This window comes from Bos indicus x Bos taurus, chromosome 12, assembly GCF_003369695.1.
Source record: "Bos indicus x Bos taurus breed Angus x Brahman F1 hybrid chromosome 12, Bos_hybrid_MaternalHap_v2.0, whole genome shotgun sequence".
Classification (NCBI taxonomy): domain Eukaryota; kingdom Metazoa; phylum Chordata; class Mammalia; order Artiodactyla; family Bovidae; genus Bos; species Bos indicus x Bos taurus.
Genome location: NC_040087.1, coordinates 2136183 through 2158572, shown reverse-complemented (window position 1 = coordinate 2158572; position 22390 = coordinate 2136183). Strand labels below are relative to the sequence as shown.

At 40.7% G+C, this 22390-nt stretch overlaps 1 protein-coding gene across 1 annotated transcript in view; it reads right to left on the bottom strand.

Annotated features, from left to right (window-relative positions):
• The window catches only part of DIAPH3 (diaphanous related formin 3), a 563088-nt gene that overhangs the window by 521026 nt on the left and 19672 nt on the right, over nucleotides 1-22390 (bottom strand). The window contains exon 2 of the mRNA XM_027557103.1: nucleotides 12340-12372. Coding sequence (XP_027412904.1) covers nucleotides 12340-12372 — 33 coding nt within the window. The remainder of the gene's footprint in view (nucleotides 1-12339; nucleotides 12373-22390) is intronic.

The following is a 22390-nucleotide window of genomic DNA, read 5'->3' as shown; positions in this document are numbered from 1 at the left end:
ATCATGTCCCTCACTGCTGTACTTCAAACCTTTCATCATCTGTAATCCCGCGGCTCAGAGGATGACACTCAAATATCTTACCATGGCTCAAAGGCCCACTTTGACCTTAATCTTACTTCCTCTTAAGAAAATCTCTTCGTGACCCCACCACCATTAGACTATATCGTCTAGACATAATGAATAACCTAGAAACTTCTACACATGCACAAGATATTTCTTGTGCCTAGAACCTATCCATTTATCTGGATAATTTCAATTTAGGCTTCAGTTTGCACAACGTCTCATGCAGTAGCCTTTCTGACACCTCAAGACTGGATTAGATGCCCATACACCTAGCGCTTCCCCATTATATAGTATACCACATGTTAGTATATGTGTACCACTCTAAGTCAAAAAGACAGGACACTGAAAGTTGAACTCCTCAGGTCGGAAGATGCCCAATATGCTACTGGAGATCAGTGGAGAAATAACTCCAGAAAGAATGAAGTCAAAGCAAAAGCAACACCCAGTTGTTGATGTGACAGGTGATGGAAGTAAAGTCTGATGCTGTAAAAAGCAACATTGCATAGGAACCTGGAATGTTAGGTCCATGAATCAAGGCAAATTGGAAGTGGTCAAACGGGAGATGGCAAGAGTGAACGTCAACATTCTAGGACTCAACGAACTAAAATGGCCTGGAATGGGTGAATTTAACTCAGATGACCATTATATCTACTTCCATGGGCAAGAATCCCTTAGAAGAAATAGAGGAGCCATCATAGTCAACAAAAGAGTCCAAAATGCAGTACTTGGATGCCATCTCAAAAACGACAGAATTATCTCTGTTGGTTTCTAAGGCAAACCATTCAATATGATGGTACTCCAAGTCTATGCCCCGACCAGTAATGCTGAAGAAGCTGAAGGTGAACAGTTCAATGAAGACCTACAAGACCTTCCAGAACTAACACACAAAGAAGATGCCCTTTTCATTATAGGGGACTGGAATGCAAAAGTAGGAAGTCAGGAAATACCTGGAGTAATCAGCAAATTTGGTCTTGGAAACAGAATGAAACAGGGCAAAGGCTAATAGAGTTCTGCCAAGAGAATACACTGGTCATAGCAAACACCCTCTTCCAACAACACAAGACAAGACTCTACACGTGGACAACACCAGATGGTCAATGCCGAAATCAGATTGATGATATTCTTTGCAGCCAAAGATAGAGAAGCCCTATACAGTCAGCAAAAATAAGATCAGGAGCTGACTGTGGCTCAGATCATGAACTGCTTATTGCCAAATTCCGGTTCAAACTGAAGAAAGTAGGGAAAACCACTAGACTATTCAGGTATGATCTAAACCAAATCACTTATGATTATACAGTGGAAGTGACAAATAGATTCAAAGGATTAGATCCAAAAGAGTGCCTGAAGAACTATGGACAGAGATTTGTGACACTGTACAGGAGGCGGTGATCAAGACCATCCCAAACAAAAGAAATGGAAAAAGGCAAAATGGTTGTCTGAGAAGGCCTTACAAATAGCTGAGAAAAGAGAAGAGAAAGGCAAAGGAGAAAAGGAAAGATACATTCATCTGAATACAGAGTTCCAAAGAATAGCAAGGAAAGATAAGAAAGCCTTCCTCAGAGATCAATGCAAAGAAATAGAGGAAAATAATAGAATGGAAAAGACTAGAGATCTCCTCAAGAAAATCAGAGATACCAAGGGAACATTTCATGCAAAGATCGGCACAATGCAAGACAGAAATGGTATGGACCCAACAGAAGTGGAAGATACCAAGAACAGGTGGCAAGAATAAACAGAAAAATTATACAAAAAAGGCCATCATGACCCAGATAACCACGATCGTGTGATCACTCACCTAGAGCCAGACATCCTGAAAAGCAAAGTCACGTGGCTCTTAGGAAGCATCGCTACAAACAAAGCTAGTGGAGGTGATGGAATTCCAGTGGAGCTCTTTCAAATCCTGAAAGACGATGCTGTGCAAGTGCTGCACTCAATATGCTAGCAAATTTGGAAAATTCAGCAGTGGCCACAGGACTGGAAAACATCAGTTTTCATTCCAATCCCAAAGAAAGGCAATGCCAAAGAATGCTCAAACTACTGCACAATTGTACTCATCTCACATGCTAGTAAAGTAATGCTCAAAATTCTCCAAGCCAGGCTTCAACAGTATGTGAACCGTGAACTTCCAGATGTTCAAGCTGGATTTAGAAAAGCCAGACGAACCAGAGAATCAAATTGCCAACATCTGCTGCATCATTGAAAAAGCAAGAGAGTTCCAGAAAAACATCTATTTCTGCTTTCTTGACTATGCCAAAGCCTTTGACTGTGTGGATCACAAGAAACTGTGGAAAATTCTGAAACAGATGGGAATACCAGACCACCTGATCTGCCTGCTGAGAAATCTGCATGCAGGTCAGGAAGCAACAGTTAGAACTGGACATGGAACAACAGACTGGTTCCAAATCGGTAAAGGAATACGTCAAGTCTGTATATTGTCACCCTGCTTATTTAACTTATATGCAGAGTACATCATGAGAAATGCTGGACTGGAGGAAGCACAAGCTGGAATCAAGACTGCCAGGAGAAATATTAATAACCTCAGATATGCAGATGACACCATACTTATGGCAGAAAGCAAAGAGAAACTAAAGAGCCTCTTGATGAAAGTGAAAGAGGAGAGTGAAAAAGCTGGCTTAAAACTCAAGATTCAAAAAAGAAAGATCATGGCATCTGGTCCCATCACTTCATGGCAAATAGATGAGGCAACAATGGAAACAGTGACAGACTTTATTTTCTTGGGCTCCAAAGTCACTGCAGATGGTGACTGCAGCCATGACATTCAAAGACGCTTGCCCCTTGGAAGAAAAGTTATAACAACCTAGACAGCATATTACAAAGCAGAGACATTATTTGGCCAACAAAGGTCCGTCTAGCCAAAGCTATGGTTTTTCCAGTAGTCATGTATGGATGTGAGAGTTGGACTATAAAGAAAGTTTTTCGCTGAAGAATTGCTGCTTTTGAACTTTGGTGTTGGAGAAGATTCTTGAGAGTCCCTTAGACAGCAAGGAGATCCAACCAGTCCATTCTAAAAGAAATCAATCCTGAATATTCATTGGAAGGACTTATGCTGAAGCTGAAGCTCCAACATTTTGGCCACCTGATGTGAAGAACTGACTCATTTGAAAAGACCCTGATGCTGGGAAAGACTGAAGGCAAGAGGAGAAGGGGACAACAGAGGATGAGATTGTTGGATGGCATTACTGACTCAATGGACATGAGTTTTGTAAACTCCTGTTGTTGGTGATGGACAGGGAGGCCTGGCGTGCTGCAGTCCAAGAGGTTGCAAAGAGTTGGACATGACTGAGCGACTGAACTGAGTTGAACTGAATATTCCAAATATCTCAAAGTTATATTTATCCACATCTACTTAAAGTACAATTTCTAATTACATATACTCAAATATTATACTACTATATGCTTGAAAGGAAATATAAATTAGTTCTATAAATGTTACATTATTTTCAAGACCTAGACCAATCATACCCAAAAATTACCTGAAGATATCAACAATTGCTTTCTACCTGCCAACCTGACATAGGCACTGTAATCCATTCCACTGATATCCACGAGTAAAATCATTAGAAAGAAAAAAAAAATTACTACCACTCCTGCCAGTCTGTATTCCAACCTGTCCTTTGAAACAGCTGAAAAGTCACCTTCTCTATGAAGTTTTCTCCAAGACCAAAATTGACCTTACCATTCACCATTCCAGCCCACTTCAACTGCATACTGGTTTTGTACACAAGTTTTTTCCTCACTGTTCCCAGAGGGCAGAGACATATTATTCATCTTTGCCATGTCTATAACAGTACCAAGCCCTCAATAAAGGCTCCATGAATTAATGGATAAAAGGATGAATAAACAAGTCTGCATACCCTACTGCATCTTAGCATACTCAGCTCTGAGAACTCTTGATCTTATTTCCAAGTTCCTACTGATTTGAGGAGGAGCTCTCTAAACCAGCCCATAAATATTTAAAAATCCAAGATAGCACTGAAGTGTTAACTACTGAAAATCTAAATACAGGAAGTGCTAATTAACTCATATTAATATGCTCTGAAAGGCCCACCAAACTGAGTGAATAGTTGAAGTTTTTTACGACTTATTTTCAGGTATATTCAGTTGTCCCGCTGGTGCACCTCCTTTATTCCCTTATTGGTTGATTCTTGGCTGCGCTGGGCCTTCGCTGCTGTGTGCCGGCTTCTCAGTGCGGGGACTTCCCCTGCTGCAGAGCGCAGGCTCGAGGCCCGCAGGCTGCCCCTGGGACCTGGAATCCTCCCGGACGAAGGCTCAAACCCACTCCACTGCGCTGGTAGAAGGATTCTTAACCACTGCACCACCGGGTAAGTTCCTGGTATATTGAATTTCCACAGAATATTTTGAATATATAATTTTGCAGGACAGCTGTGGAATATATTATGATACATTTTGCTTTATCATTTGTTTTTAACTTTAAAAGGAAAAATAAATTAATAAAAATGCAAAATAAACTTAAATTCGGTACAGAAAGCTTTAAATCTTACTAGGCCCAATGGCAGCCCACTCCAATACTCTGGCCTGGAGAATCCCATGGATAGAGGAGCCTGGTGGGCTGCAGTCCATGGGGTCGAGAAGAGTTGGACACGACTAAGCAACTTCACTTTCACTTTTCACTTTCATGCACTGGAGAAGGAAATGGCAACCTACTCCAGTGTTCTTGCCTGGAGAATCCCAGGGACGCGGGGAGCCTGGTGGGCTGCCATCTATGGGGTCGCACAGAGTCGGACACGACTGAAGCGACTTAGCAACAGTAGCAGCAGGCCCATATGATAAAATTATTTTAAATTATTCTTTTCCATTGAACTTTAAAAAGAAAAAGTTAATGATTTAGGTTCCATGACCAGACTTCGGACTTAGGCACAAATTCAGATAATCAAAATCACTTTATTTTCTTTCATAACTGTGATGTTTAATTTATATATATTCCACAAGACACCACACATCCAGGTAGGTACAGGCACAGCATGCTGCTACTGCTGCTAAGTCGCTTCAGTCGTGTCCGACTCTGTGCGACCCATAGACGGCAGCCCACCAGGCTCCCCCGTCCCTGGGACTCTCCAGGCAAGAACACTGGAGAGTTGCCATTTCCTTCTCCAATGCATGGAAGTGAAAAGTGAAAGTGAAGTCGCTCAGTCGTGTCCGACTCCTAGCGACCCCATGGACTGCAGGCTACCAGGCTCCTCCATCCATGGGATTTGCCAGGCAAGAGTACTGGAGTGGGTTGCCATTGCCTTCTCCACAGGCACAGCATGCAGGTAGACAAATCGGAGGCTGGGCAGGCACACTCGCCTGAGCTCTCAGCCTGCAGTGCCCAGCAGCAGAAGGAAAAACACCCGGGAACGCAGCAGAGTCAGGTACACCGAGCGGGTCTGCAAGCCCACGGAGCACAGGGGGAGCTTCTCACAGATCCCCCTGCATGCACGCCCAGACCACGAAACCACAGACAGTCTGGAGTCCCTTCCAGGAGGACCTGGGAGGGGCACCTAGAAAGCCTACCTGTACACCTGGGGGCAAGCTGCCACTGCTGCAAGATTGTGGTTTCCAGACAGAAGTTTTTCTATGTTCTTTGCAATTAAGAAAACATATCCTTTACCTGTTGCTATTTCTCAGTCACACACATCACTACTCCTTTGAGACGACTTTTCCAGTTTTGTTTACTTACTAGAAATACTCAAAACAGTTCATTTCTTATCACAGAAAACTCCTTAAATACAATATGTCTTTACTATTATAATTTCTTAGGATTAAGATCAATGGCTAGGATACAACTTTTCCTGGTCAGTTTCAAGGTCAGAAGACTCATTCCAATGACTGCAGGAGAAAAGCAGAAAATAAGGAAACACTTTCAGATTTTACACTGAGACAGGGACAGAGCTTAAGTGGCAGTGTAAGTCTCGTGGCAAAGATCATGCTCCCTGGGGCCTATCTGTCAGTTTTCCTGGCTGCTTCACATGACTTTACACAAGTTACTCGTACTCTCTCTTGCCTCAGTTTCTTCATCTTTGAAAAATGGAATAGTAACAAGGCCTACTCAGAGGCTTGTTGTGGAAACTAAATGTGTTCATAAAGCTAGTATTTGGAATGCTACTTGGCACACAGCTAATAAACAGTCCTCATTATCACTTAACACACCTTTTTCCAAGCAGCAGCTGTTTTTTCACATTCCCTGAGTAAATTCTCCAGCAACTTACTTGACTCCTGCTTGCTGACTGAGAGACGTATATCAAGTTAGAGAAGCAGGGTCCTACCACGGAGGCCTATGTGCCACAGCAAAAAGCTTTAGGCTTGACCTATAGGTAAAGGTGCAACTACGCAGTTACAAACAGGGCAAAGTACTGTCAGGCATGCAATTCAGATAGGTCATTCTGGTTGCGGTGCACGAGGCTGGCTTTTTTTTTTTTCAGTTTGTTTTTTTTTTTTTTCCCCGACATGGTGGACCTTAGTTCCCTGAACCAGGGATCAAACCCATGTGCTCTGCATGGCAAGTGCAGAGTTTTAACCACTGTACCACCAGGGAAGTACCCCCAAGAAGCTGGCTTCTTAGGAAGCAACAGAAAGTTGTGAGTCCTAACGAAACATTAGAAGGGTGAAGTTACCTTCTATGAAAATACAGGACAGAAATATGCTTAAGAGGGAAGTGACAAATTTAATTCAGGACACAAAGAGTTTCACATAAAAATGAGACATCGATCTGAAGGTATTCAATAGGCCAACGCATGGATGCCTCAGCTTGAGGAAAAGTCAAGACAGATACACACAGAGGTGATCACCCAAGCCAAGCACCAGAGACAAAGAGAAGAGTGGCTGCAGGAGAGCAGGCTGAGAGATGACAACAGTCTACAAGATGTGTAAGGTTAAAGGCAGAGGAGACACACACACAGCAGAGACAGAGAAGGAACAGTCCAAGGGGTATGAAACCTATGAAGTGTGGGCCACAGAAGCCAAGTCTTTGTTCTTCAAAAGGGAAGGAGATAACTGTATCAGGCAGAGCAGAGAAATCCATTAAATGTACAAAGACTAAAAAGTAATGAATATTACTGAGATAAAAAGGATCATTTCATAATGATAAATTGAAACAATACAAAATGTATATGCACTTAATTGCAGAGCTTCATAAAACATGAAGCAAAAGTTGAAAGAACTAAGAAGAAAAATTTAAGAATCCAAAATTATAGTTGGAGACTTCAACACTCCTCAGTAATTGTTAGAAAAAGCAACAGAAAATCAGAATATAGAAGACGTGAACAAAACTATCAACCACCTTGGCATATTTACTACTTATAGACCAATTCTAAAACAAACAGAATACACATGGAGTATCCACCAAGACCGCCCACATTCTGGGGCAGAAAGCAAGCCTCAAACTGAAAAGACTGAAATCACACAAAGTACGAAACCACTGGTCACAAGGGACTTAAATTACAAATCAGCAACATAAAGATACCGGGAAATCCTCAAATATTTGAAAATTAAACAAGATATATCTAAATAATCAATGGGGAAAAGAAGAAATCAATAGGAAACTTAAAACTATTTCAAATATTCAGAAGATTAACAGCTAAAGTAGTTCTCAGAAGGAAATTTACAGCATAAAATTCTCATTGGAAAACTAAAGTTCTCAAATAAATTATTTAAGCTTCCACCCAAAGAAGCTGTTAAAAGAATAAAGCAAAAGTATAGAAATAATAAAGATAAAACAATTAAATGAAAATAAAAGAACAATAAAGAAAATGAGTGAGACCAAAAGCCAGTCCTCTGAAATAATCAATAAAACTGTAGACTATTCGGCGTCATGAAGCCCACTTAGTGGACTGGATCACCTTTCTTTTTTTTCATGGGATGGATAGGAGTAAAAGGAGTAGAAAGGAAGGGAAAGAAAAAGATCAGAGTTCATTAGGCTTTGTTGTTGTTGTTCCGTCGCTAAGTCGTGTCCGACTCTTTGCGACCCCATGGACTGCAGCATGCAGGCTTCCCTGTCCTTCACCATCTCCTGGAGTTTGCTCAAATTCATGTCTATTGAGCCAGTGATGCCATCTAACCTTCTCACCCCCTGTCATCCCCTTCTCCTCTCGCCTTCAATCTTTCCCAGCATCAGGGTCTTTTACAAAGAGTCGGCTCTTCGCATCAGGTGGCTAAAGTACTGGCGCTTCAGCGTCAGCGTCAGTCCTTCCAATGAATGTTTGGGGTTGATTTCCTTTAGGATGGGCTGGTTTGATCTGGTTTAACCATTACGCTTAGAAACATTAAATATAGGTTCCTAAAAACTTTTGTTTCAACAGAGAGAATCTGTGTTTGTTGTGCTGGGCTACAAACTGAAGTGTACTTCTTACCGTGGATCCTAGTCAAAGAAGCTTGAAAACCATTGCTGCAGGCCACACAAGGGATTACAATAGTAATGCTGGCTACAGCGAGATAAAAGGAGAGAGGAAGATCAGCAGGAGGACTGCACTTTAGACAAATGGTTCTGAAGGACAAGGGAGAAAAAAGCAGGTCAAAAATAACCCCTTCCCCACAAAAACACCCAGGGGACACTTTGATGGAAAACTTAGCATGGTGACACGCACATTCAATTTCATCCAGCTTACCTTTCACACTTGGCCCTCACTGTCCTCCTCCCAACCTTTTTGTCTCTACAAGGAAACCTTTCTTTTCAACCCAGGTATAAACAAAAGAGTGTTTTAAGCTAAATTACTTTTTTCACCTTTATATTACCCTAGCACCTTGAACAGCATTTTACACACAGCAGATGCCCAGATATTCATAGGACGAACACTGTTTAAAGTATATTAATTCTGCCTATGGACCTCAAGGCTACAGTAATACTCCGTTCTCTTAATCCAACAGTGTCCTATGAAATTTAATTCTGACAGTAATTTAAGAAACTACCTTGAAATGTGAAGTGCTTTTGCAGGCCTTTAACAAAAAGCAACCTAAGATTAGTTTCTAACATTAGTGTTTCCCAAGATGTCTCGACTAATGTTTTTAAAATATTGTTATTCAAACACATGACTACAGCAGACATCATTCCTATATGCCTTGTCCCAAGTCCTGCCCCAAAAAAGTCTATTCACATCAGGAAGTTCTATATTAAAGGCATACATGCAGCACAGGTTGCAGTGGTGGGAAAGTTTAATTAGAAAACACATTGCTGCTACTGCTGCTGCTAAGTCGCTTCAGTCGTGTCCGACTCTGTGAGACCCCACAGACAGAAGCCCACCAGGCTCCCCGTCTCTGGGATTCTCCAGGCAAGAACACTGGAGTGGGTTGCCATTTCCTTCTCCGATGCATGAAAGTGAAAGGTGAAAGTGAAGTTGCTCAGTCATGTCCGACTCTTCACGACCCCATGGACTGCAGCCTACCAGGCTCCTCCATCCATGGGATTTTCCAGGCAAGAGTACTGGAGTGGGGTGCCACTGCCTTCTCCAAAACACACTGCTAGCACACATCAAACATCAGTGGCAAATGCTTCCATGTGCTGCAACTCATCAGAAACAGTTTAAAGAGCCCTCAAAGTATCCAGCTTTCCTTTCTCTCCTCAAATCTGTACACGATCTATCACACACACACCCCCTGTAAGACTCAACTGCAGATGAATCGGTCACACCACCCCTCTGTCCACACCGGGAAGTATCTTTTAAAGCTTGTAAATAGGGACAGAACTGAATGCAGCAGCTCAACATACTTGAGCTTAAATGAGATTCACCAAAACCCTAAGAGGAAAGCAGAAAAGGTATAAGATTAGTCCTGCTTTATGTGTAAGTGAACCATCTAAGAGATCTACCACGGTCACAGAGCAGAGAAGTGGTGAAGTTCTGTCTCCCAACGAGAAACTCCTGATTCCGAGTCCACTGCTCTTTCCACAGGGCAGCGTCAGCAGTGGCCAAGAAGGGGCTGACTCAGGGTCTCCTGCTCAAGAGAGCCATGCTTATTCTCTGGCCTCCAGAACCCTGGGCCAGCTGCCCAGACTAGCCTGCCTGCTCAAGCCTCCCCTGGGAGAGAAGGGGAACATGGAACCATCTAAGCTGAAGGCAGGCAACAGTCAGTGACCCAGGCAGGTGGTCGGAAAGGCTGAGAGCAGGTCCTTGTCAAAGCTGATCCACCCTGTGGAGAGCCAAGATCCATCTCTGGAAAGCCTGTCAGGGCTATGCCAGGACCAGATGCAAGACAAACACAATACCAGGTTAGCAAAACCGAGACTCACTCTTTCATTTGTTCAACAAACTGATGAAAATGCTTAACATGTGCCAGACAACTTGTCTGGAAGTATTAATAACAACATACTGTCTCAGTCTTCAAAAGATTTAAACTAGTGAGAAAGACGGATCATAAATCATATACTGCTTTGACAAAAATATGCACAGGGTGTGGTAGAGCCCAAAAGTTCTGACCAAGGGACAAGGAGAAGGAGAAAGGTGAGGAAAAGAGGCGGGAGGGAGAAAGTCTTCCCTGAGAAGGAGCCCATTAACTAACAGAAAATCAAAGCACACTGGTTTCCAGCGCAGTAGGCTGCAGCCACTCTAGAACGTGGGGTAGACTGAGGGGTGGCAAAGCAAAAAAAAAAGAGTAACAAAACAAAGATAAGGGTGGGATCTGAATGAAAAGAGGGAAAAAAACATAGAGTGCCCATAAAATATGAACAAGCCTCAAGAATATCATCACACAGAAAGCACTCAGCAACAGAAGGAAGCAATGACACAGGCCACGACATGGACGCACCTTGAAAACACGATGTCCAGTGAAAGAACTCAGTCACGAAAGAGCAACCGATTCCACTTACATGCAATGTCCAGAAAAGGCAAATCTACAGACAGAAAATAGACTGGCCATTGCCTAGGGCTAGGTGAGTTGGGAATAAATTGGGAGTGACTGTTTATAGGTATGAGGTTTCTTTTTAGGTGATGAAAATGTTCTAAAATTGATTGTGGTGATGGTTTTACAGTTCTGCAAATATATTAATACTAAAAACCACTGAACTGTCCATTTTAAATAGGTGAACTACATGCTATATGAATTATATCTCAACGAGGCTTTACAAATATACCACTGTAAATTCTCATAAAAGATCACACATAATAATCACACATGGTTTTACTGTCGGCCTTAAGAAATCATCTGAAAGCTAAGTCAGCACAGCAAGCGTGTGGGTTTGGAGCAAGGAAGAACAGGACTTCAGCCACAGCTACACCACTGCCAGCCGTGCACATGCGGGTGAGCCACCTACTTCAGTTGCCTGAGCCCCGCTGCGCTCAGCACTAAATAAGGACATCACCCACCTGGCAGGGTGAGAAGCTATACCCAAAATCTGCATTACTGCTCAATATTACCACCGTTTCTGAATATTATCCTATTAAAAAAATGTTATCCAGAGAAGCTTATATAAATATCCTTTCCTTAGATTCTACCAGAGAAGTAAAATGTAGAATTCTAATTCAGTTTTTTAAATCGTGCATGTCCAGATCTATGTCTCATTCATCTTTGTATGCCCCCTGAACCACGTGCCTAAGATGGTACTTTGGATAGCGAGGTGCTGAAGTTTTTGAGTGCTCACTGTATTTTAGGTACTGTTTCACATTGGACATAAAGTGAAGCTGAATTCAAATCCTCGTTATCAGAGTGCTGTGTTTGGCCCTTTATCATGCTTCTGTATTGTTTATCTGGGTCTTGTCATCCTTTACCAATAACCTAGTGTTACATTCAAAACTATATTTCTCAGAAAAATTTATTTGAATATATAAAAATCTATAATGGTGCTATGAAGTTTTAAGTACTTATAAGAGCTTATTATTTTCAGCATGCACAATACAGGGTAAGGCATATCTAGTTCTCTCGTTTTTAAACAAACCTTTAAGAATATATCAGTGATGTTTTAGTCTGGCTTACTTTAATTAGTAACTACATATTTTTGAAAAGCTGACATGTCTTTAACTATTTTTTGTACCTCTTTTTGAAGTGTGCAATTCATCCCCAAAGAAAGAGAACTGATCTGAATGATTCCAAGTTGACTAACAACTTGTGATTAAACAAAAATTTTAAATGAACATATTGACTAGTCCCTTTTATTTTCAAAAGCAACAATATAATATATTTCACCAGTTCAATCTTTACTTTAGCACAATAAAGAGTCCATTTTCAAAACATGCAGTTTGTAGCAATCTTAAAGGTGTTAGTGGAGCACACCATCAACATAAGAGGGTTAGTTAAGATTTATAACAAAGGAAACCTCAAGGATCATCTTACCATATCATCCGTCAGTGTCCTGATATTCAAATGCTGCAAATGAAAGAAATCAATCATATCAGTAATTTATAACAGCTTTTTTTAATTTTAGTTAATAGAGTACATTTAAAATTCTACTAAATTAATTAACTAAATTAGAATTTAGTTAATCACTACAAACTGGAAACTACAAAGTTGAATATAATTAAATTCCTGAGAGTCTAATAAAAATGCATTGTATATTGTTTTAATCACTTTCTCAAAAAGATGGACAAAAGTTACCTTGAATGTGATTAGTCTCCTAAAATTTCTTGGCTTTGTAAACCTCACAAACTAGAAACCTCACTGTGGTACAATAAATATATTCTCCCAAATAACAGTATTAGTTACCATTAAGTATACAGACTTAGATGGCAATGGATGTAGGAATTTAGATAAGATTTTCAGAAAATTTTTCAAATGATAAAAGTGAAACTTTAAAATCTGCCATTAGCATGCAGCATAATAGATAATGAAGTACTTTGCTAGCTTAATTAACTTAAACAATTCCAATAGCAGAGAAGAGAGCACTGGAATGACTATTTGCATCTTTAACATCAGTTTGATTTATCACCAGTGGTGACAGTAGACACTTTTCAATTTCATTGCTACTTCTTTGAGAACCCTTTTGCTGATTTCCTTGCTAGACAAACACTAGGCCACTTTAGAAAGTGAATAAATTGGTTTCCTGCAAAGTAGAGTTCAAGAGCAAAATTAAGCATTTGGGGGAAAAACAATCCAAGTTTTTATAAATTCTGGAGTTGGGGGAGATTTGTACTCAAGTAGCTGAAGTCAGTTTCACTTCTCCTTATTATTCATTGTAGCGTTAGACCTTTAAAATGGTAGAGAAAGGATCGAGCACCATTTCCTAAGGAGGAAATGAGGTCAAGTCTACGATTAGTATAAAAGGACATAGGTTAGCAGTGAACATCTAATCCTGGAGCTAGAAATGGCAACCCACTCCAGTATTCTCGCCTGGAAAATCCCATGGACAGAGGAGCCTGGTCGGTTACAGTCCATGAGGTAGCAAAGAGTTGGACACGACTGACCAACTAACACTTCATCATCTAATGGAATAAGTGGCACGTAGGTAAATTCAACATTTATCGACAGAATGAAATTTATCATTCACACTTGTACATAGTGGAATTCACTGTTACACTCATGAATCTATTCTCAATGACAATCCAGATTGAAAATCTGTACAGCATAAATCACTACCCTAGACTCTTCTCCCTTTCAGAGATGCTCTTCCTCATAGAGCAGGAGAAACGGGGATGGAAGGGGCCCAGCATGAGCTGAGTGTACACCAGAGAGAACGTGAGCATGCCACTAGGCTCCAGACTGAACTGCTGGATCAGCAGACTACATACTCTCAACTAGGAGCAAACTAGCAGTAATACTGGATTAATGAAAGAGTAATGTTGAAGCCTGGGCTGTAGAATTTAGTTAATCACTACAAACTTCAGCACTGAAATTAACAAGCACACACAGGGGCCCGTGAGAGCGGGAGTGGCCCTGAGGCGCGAAGAGGCCAGTCTCGGCCCAGAGACCGGGACTAGAATTAAACCTAGGTCCACCTTGCTCCTGAGTTTGCAGAGAAAGGAGTAGAGGCAAGCCTGTGTGGGGTCCCCTCCTCTAACTGCCAGCTGTGTGTGTGCCCTCCCGCCAGCAGAGGCTTCCAGCACTTGGTTGACCACGTGTGTGTGTCATCAGTAGCTTCAGTTGTGTCCGACTCTTTTAGATCCTATGGACCACAGCCCGCCGGGCTCCTCTGTGCATTAGATTCTCCAGGCAAGAACGCTGGAGTGGGCTGCCATGCTCTCCTGCAGGGCATCCTCCCATAGGAGGAATCCAACCCATGTCTTTTATGTCTCCTGCATTGGCAGCAGGGTTCTTTACAACTAGCGCCACCTGGTTAAACACACAGCTCTCTTATTCTCCAACTAGAAGTATCAGCCCAATCGCAACTCACATCACACCTGAAATGGATCATTTCAAGTTCATCTGAGAAGAAAAAAGGAATACAGCCAACTTCTGATACACAGCATTCTAAGCGGCCTAAGGTTTGAAAAGGGAGACTAATGAAAAAGCATCATGCTGAAGTCCTATTTGGGAGAGTATGTCTTAAGACAGTGAAAAACTGTTACTGACACAAATGAATAATCCCAAAATGCCAGTTTGAGTTGTCTGAGGAAAATGCCATAAAGTGACGTTAAAGGAGAGAGAAAAAACAACAGAAGCATACAAACAATTTTAAGAGAAACGAGACTAGAACCTATGCAAGATTTATGAACTAAAAACAGCACAGAAGATAAAGTATTGTACAGAAAATGTAGAGAATATAGGTTACACGATGTAAAATTCAGAACATGTAAATAAACAAGAGGAATATTTTTATCTACCTTCAAAGACCTAAAAATAGGACAGCCTTTTAAACTAGAGTTGGACTCATAACTTTCAGAAAAATAGTCGCTCTTGAGTAGAAACAAGACACATAAGGATTCATTTTTGGGTAATAGTTTTTTTTTAATGTCGTTAAACTACTTCATTGAGGGTCTAGCAACTCAATCAATTTGTTAAATGCTTGGCCTGTTCTTCAGAAACTATACAAGCATGCATGTAAGTCCAATTACAAACTACATTATTACAGACAATCTTTCACAAAAAAGAACATGTGATGTATTACAACAGAATTATAAGGCTTACACAGAAAAGTGAGAAAGTCAAAGCATGGGAAGGGGTAGTTTAACAGTCTGAGAGACGAGCAAGAAGTTCAGGTCGGGTTCACAATTCCGTCTCTCCTGGAACACACTGATCTATCCGTTCTCCCTCCAGCAGAAGCCAATAGGCACAACGGCAGCAAGTTCCAGGGCCCATGGCAGGACGAGAGATGCTGACTTAAAGAAAACGCATCTGAAAGTGTTGGTTGCTACATCAAAACAGTAAAGATAGAATAAGCTCTACTTCAAGATTCAGCTTACAGCAAACAGAGATTATATAGCTATTTGTTCAGCCAACACGCAATCTAAAACAAACCACTAAAGACAAACTAGCTCTAAAAAAATCTGAGTAGATAGAAAGGTGAGTAATTTCTCCTAAAAACTTAATTGTCTAATCACAGTCCATTTCAAACATGATAGGGGGTGGGGGAGGAGAAATACTAAATATTTAGTGAAAAAATGTACAGGTTAGATCAAGCGGTATCTTTTGTAGGATCTCTGAAAATCAATTATTAATTCAAATTTATTATAAAATTTAGGTTATGTCAAAGTCCTACCTGTTTAGATTACAGACTTCTAAAAAAAGTTGAGACAGAATGACATAGAAGCCTCAGATAACTGTGGAGTTCTGGCCTTGCTTCTGTAGATACAAAACTATAAGGGTGACACCCTTAATTTAAAAAAAAAAAAAAACTTTACTATATTATTGGTCTTATACTAGTACATAAAATACTGTTTAAATGTCTGGTTAACCAAGACACTTAAAGAAATGAAGAAGTATTTCTGTTTCATAGCTACCAGCATGCCCCTGACTACGTTGTCTGGTGGCGAAAACAGGAATGGCCCCATCAATCCAGTTTATGAGCAGAATTTGCTGACATCCACACCAGAAAGGAAACAGAAACATAAAACCACTAGTAAATGAAATCAAATAGGAACACTTTTAAAAATAACAACCTGATAGCAACATTAGGGTTGTATCTGCGGGAGTGGGGGAATAAAGTTAAAAGCACAGAATGTTAGACCTATTAAAGCATTTACACCTAGATGTGGCTTTATGACCTTTAGTTCCATTATCTGGCCTATGATTCTATAAGTGTCAATGCTTTATAACCATGGGATAAAAACAAAAGTGGTGATAATATCAAAATACCAATAACTCTGAAACCAGGACCACTGGTAACTGGTTAAGGTGTGGTACTTGCACACTGGGAGTCTCTTCCTCAGCAAAACCTCACCCATCTTCCTGCGGTCTGATGTATCTCAAATTGCTAATTCTATTTCTCCCTAAAAAGCAAGCAGCTCTGCATATAGACAGGCCTTCTACTAACGACAGCTCCTAGGATGAATGGTCAACAGGATCACTCTGAAATTGAAAGAGAGAACAAGTCTTTAAATATTTTTTTTCAAAAGAACATAAGAATCAAAAAGCCGGGGCGGGGCGGGGTGAGGACACAGAAACACAGAACACAGGCTTCTATATTCCCATTTAAGCAAGGCATCAAAACCTTTATTGAAGACAGCACATGCTGTCAAAAACCAGATCTACAGCTTTCAGAGTACTGTGCAAAACGCTGTCAATATCAAGAGGTATGAAGAACAGTCCTTCTCCCACCAACTTAGTTAACAAGTAACAAAGACCAAATAAATTATATAATACAAAGCAACATACAAACCTCTGAGGTTCATATGCAATGAGAAAAAGATTCTAAACTGTAGCCCAAGCCTCTTAGCAAATTTTACCTTTTCTTTCATTGGTTGGCACTTGTGGGTTAGCAGGGAGCAAGGGATCTGTCTACTGATGTCCTCAGACACATGAAGGCCCACCAGGCATCAAGCTAGCAGGCTCGGATCACTGTCAGCAGAGTCAGAGCGTGGAAATATTTCAGAACAATTGCAACAAGCTGTTGCAATTAGTTCTATTAAGTTTATACCGCTTACTTGGCTCATTATGAGAAATTACCAACAAGAGGAAAACTGGAAGACTGAAGTCTTCAAACACAAGTGACTCAGACCCAATTCTGATCAACTTGACCGTCCAGACCAGCTGGTTTTCAGCTTGTTAGTGTGCACAAGAAACACACCAAGACCTGCTTTGTAAAAGCAGGTGACAGGCCTCAGCTTCTGAAGGTCCTGGTACAGCAGGTCTAGGGTGGGGCCCGGGATCCTGCACACTTTGGGGCCCAAGAGAACTCTGCTGCAGTGAGCCCAGGACCCCACTCCACCACCATCAGCATTAAACATCCCCGGGGCGGCATCCAGACCAACACCGGTCCCACGGCCCGTTTAAAACCCATGTCCCTGAAACAAATGAACAGAAGGCTGCAGAGAAGAAGCAGATGATTTCAGAGAAGTGAGAGACAGGGAGTCAGTAGTTGGGGACAGTCCCTGAAGGCACCCATTAGCACTGATTTAAGGGAATTCAACAATCTCTGGGTGCAGGATGAACTGCCAATTGCATTGTTTATTCAAATGCTTAATCTCTTTCTAAGGTAATATTCAGTCTCATAAGCATATATTTAGTACCTAAGTATCAAAGATTGTTTATTATATCAAACCACAACATGACACTATTTGCTTGATAAAATGAGTGACAGGTTCTGACCAACACAACAAAGTTACACCTTGAGGGCAAAGGGCCCGACTCAACCCTCTCTTAATCACAATCTGCTCAAATTTTTTTTTTTAAGTCCAGATTATTCCCTTCCACTAAAGCAGTAATGAATATGTATTTTAACCTAGTAACATTTCTGGTCCACACACACACCTGTCTTTATTTTGATATCAATGCTAATTATAAAGAGTATAGAAATGGGAAACGCTACCACTAGCAACCGTGACACTAGACACACCTGTGGATAAATCTAAGGGTCATCTCCCAGGAACCACACGATACACCTGGAAAATACTGTTCTTCAAGGGCTCCAATATCTCAGAAGGGTTCAAAAATAACACTGACGCTTCCCCAGCCCTGAGGACTAGAGCAGAGCTGGCTCTTCGATACTACAAAGTAAAGCTTTTTTCAGTCGCCTCAATGTTCATGTGGTCATTTTTGTAGTTTGAGGTAGAAGAAAGTGAGTGAGGCGATGTTAGAACAAGTGAGAAGCAGAAAAAGCTCACCAGCACCTTCATCTGTTCCTTTACTCAAAACTGTAATTCTGCCTATTTCAGGACAATAAACACCTGTCCATTGTCCATTATCTATGGCTTCAGCACTCCTACCCTCTAGGAAGCCAGACCTGCCTTCTCCATAACTCCTTCTTTATAAAAGACTGTCTTTCAGGAGGAGGCATCATTCAACCATTTACACATGTGAAAAGAAAAGATTCATTTCTAAGAGGGCACAAGGTTTTCAAAAGGATCAAAAGTCTGCCACGTAACTGCGAGAAAACAACTACCTCTCCAGAAAAAGCAATTCTCAAATCGCTGCTTGGCACTCTCACCTGGATTACACATCACAGGGGCTGAACACCTTACAAGTCATGTTTTATTCTAGCAGAATTCTAGTGTTCCTCTTCCTTCAAAGGGAAAACCTAATGACTAATCCTAGGAACACAGGTTTCATATCTATTTTAAGATATTCTCTTCAGCTGTTCCAATTTCTTTCACCTAAACTGCCCAATCAGAAACTCTTCTCTAATGGGTCCAGGAAAAGACAATTCACACCCCTGAGCCCCTTTACAAGTAAGTCGTGTTCCAGGTCATGAGAACCGAAAACCTTTTTCATCACCCGAAGAAGGCTGGGTATTGGCTGTAGGAAGATTTTAAATGGTCCCAGAGATTCCAGGATCAGCCTGAAGCTTATCCAACTACTAGGTTATTTTTGAGACTGCCTCATCTCTTAGATGTCACGCATAAGACACAAAGTTAGACTGGATATTCCTGAGGCTCATACGGTACCAAGCATCAGTGCATCTATTATTTGAGAAGGATTTTGTTTGTTTACATTCTAGCATCACCATAAAGAAAATAAATTTGGTTAAACCTTAGAGAACAATTTTGGTGAAATAAATCCAATGTTCAAACTAAGAATTCTACTAGTAATTATTCTTTAACCTAGTAATTCTATTTCTAGAATCTACAGAAAGAATAAGAAAGACAATCAAGTATTCTTATATACAAACATATATATATATATATATATCACTACACTGTTATTTTAGATAACCAGAATTGCAATCAACCTAAAACTCAGAATACGGGAAAGAGTAAATAGATTACAGTTCTGCCATAGGGAAAATGCTTATAATATAATGTTATATGAAACAAAGTTGAAGTAAAATTGCATTTGCAATATAATTCTAACTTTGTTAATATATACACTTATGGGAAAAAATCAGACAGGAACCATTGTTAATTTTATCTATCTGAATTGTGGGATTTGGAACTTTTTTTATTTTTACATTTTTTTTCTGTATTTCTTCAGTTGTCTAGAATGAGCATATTTATTTTTTAATGAGGAAAGGTTTTTAATTACTATGGATAATACTTTTCACACCAAGCAGAAAATACAGATTAGTTCCTTTTTAAATAAAAATGTTATATATGAGACAGTAAAAGAAGTAAGAATAAAAATCTAATAAATACTGTGAACAGCCTTTTTAATAGGCTGAGTTTCTTGGTGCATATTTTCAAATATGTCAGAATACATTAAGCACATTATTCATTTGTTTTCTAATCCATATATATAAATTAACCTATCTCAAAAGGCTCCTTGGTTTTGTGAATTATTGATGCTGTCACCTGCTAGAGACTTAATTTCAAGAAAAATATACGAATCACTACATCACAAGCACAAATCCTTTTGACATAAATTCAATTTCTGTGGCAACAATAATATATTGACTTAGCTTTATTTTTCTACTTTATGACACTTATTAATGTCAGAAATAAAAGAAATCTATCTTTGTTCCTTATTGTAAATGTAAGTGATCCCATGCCATCCTGAGAAAGCTAAGGTAAATACCACTCACTTGATAACCCCTTAATGCAAATGAAGACAAGATAACAAAGTATAAGAAATAAGACATGATTTTTCAATTTAGTCCCGTAATCCTTATTTTGGCTACTACACAATACAATTAGGCTCCCAAAATGTGCAAGACACTCGGTAAATATAAAGAGGACCCAAGCCCTGCCCTTACAAGTTTACAACCAAAGGATGAGCATGACAAGTGAGTGAATAACCAAATGCAAGGCAGTGGGACAAGCACCATAACAGAAGTGTTTAACGCTGACAGGGAGAAAAGGCAGAGTCTCTGCTGTATGCTAATTATATTTGCTAATTATATACTAATTACATTTGCGTAAATACTTGCTAATTAACACGCAAATATTTAATAATGATCTAAAACTAAAGCAGAAATAAGTTTTAGCCATGATTTAGGGAAAACTAGTAGGGCAAAATTTACCCTCACAGAATGAGATTCCTAAAACATTCATTCATTCAACATTATTTATTAAATATTACTACATTACTGGCAAGGGATCCATCAGTAAAACAAAAATCTCTGTCCTAGAGAAGCTCACCTTCCACTGGGGAAACAGACAACAAACACAGTAAGCTACAGAAGATGTTAGAAGGTGATGAGAGCTCTGTTAAAAATGAAAAGTTCTTCAAAGGAAGGCAGGCCCGGAAAGCAGAGTGGGAGGGTTTGCAGGATGCAGTTTTAAAAGGAGGAACTGGGGTGAGCATAAGACTGACTGAGAAGGCAGCAACTGAGCAGACTGGAAGTGGACTAAGGAGGTAGCTACGTGGACAAGCGGGGAAAGTACTGTAGATAAAAGAGCAGCCAGAACAAAGGCGATTAGGAGAGAGCCCATCTAGTGTTCAAAGGAGAGAGTCAGCGCAGCTGCAGTGACAGGAATCAAATCAGAGAAGAGGAAGAGGGGCAGATCCGAACCAGGCCATCTAGAGGATGAGGGCCTTCATTCTCCGAACGCAACAGTTACAAATGCTTACGTATAACAACACGCTAAAAGTATCAACATAAACGCTAAGTGACAGTTGACTCCACTTTATCAGCAACTCTGCTTCTGTTGTTGTCAGTCCCTCAGGTGTGTCCAACTACTTGTGACCCCATGGACTGCAGCATGCCAGGCTCCCCTGTCCTTCACCACCTCCTGGAGCTAGCTCACACTCATGTCCACTGAGTCGATGAAGACATCCAACCATCTCTTCCTCTGTGGTCCCCTTCTCCTCCTTTCCAACGAATCAGCTCTTGGCATCAGGTGGCCAAGGAGTGGACCTTCAACTTCAGCATCAGTCCTTCCAATGAATATTCAGGACTGATTTCCTTTAGGACAGACTGGTTGGATCTCCTTGCAGGCCAAGGAACTCTCAGGAGTCTTCTCCAACACCACAGTTCAAAAGCATCAATTCTTTGGTGCTCAGCTTTCTTTATAGTCCAACTCTCACATCCATACATGACTATGGAAAACCCATAGCTTTGACTAGATGTACGTCTGTTGGCAAAGTGACGTCTCTGCTTTTTAACATGCTGTCTAGGTTGGTCATAGCTTTTCTTCCAAGGAGCAAGTGTCTTTTAATTTCATGAGTGCAGTCACCATCCACAGTGATTTTGGAGCCCAGGAAAATAAAGTCTGTCACTGCTTCCATTGTTTCCCCATCAATTTGCCATGAAGTGATGGGAACAGATGCCATGATCTTCATCTTCTGAATGTTGAGTTTTAAGCCAGCTTTTTCATCCTCCTCTTTCACCTACATCAAAAGGCTCTTCAGTTCCTCTTCGCTTTCTACCATAAGGGTGGTGTCATCTGCATATCTGAGGTTGATATTTCTCCCAGCAATCTTGATTCCAGCTTGTGCTTCATCCAGCCTGGCATTTCGCATGATGTACTCTGCATATGAGTTAAATAAGCAGGGTGACAATATACAGCCTTGACACACTCTTTTCCCAACGTGGAACCAGTCCACTGTTCCATGTCTGGTCCTAACTGTTGCTTCTTGACCTGCACAAAGGTTTCTCAGGTTTTGCTGAGTGTCACTGGTATTCAACCACCCTCCTTTCAGCTGCTGGCATCTCTCACATGCTGCCATTTTTCTTTGGGGCTGAGAATTCCAATCAGCAGCAGTTTCTCAGCACCATCCCTAAAGCCAGCATGCTGCCTGGGCCTCAGGACATCGACAGCTTCAGGGGAGAATAAGATGTGAGGGAAGCAAACAGACCGAGTAGGTAATGCACATATACATTTACAGTACGCGTGGGTGAACCATCACTATTGTCAGGAAATGGTGACTCCACCTCTGTTGTCCATGGCTCTTTCATTTACAATCACTATCTGGCAGA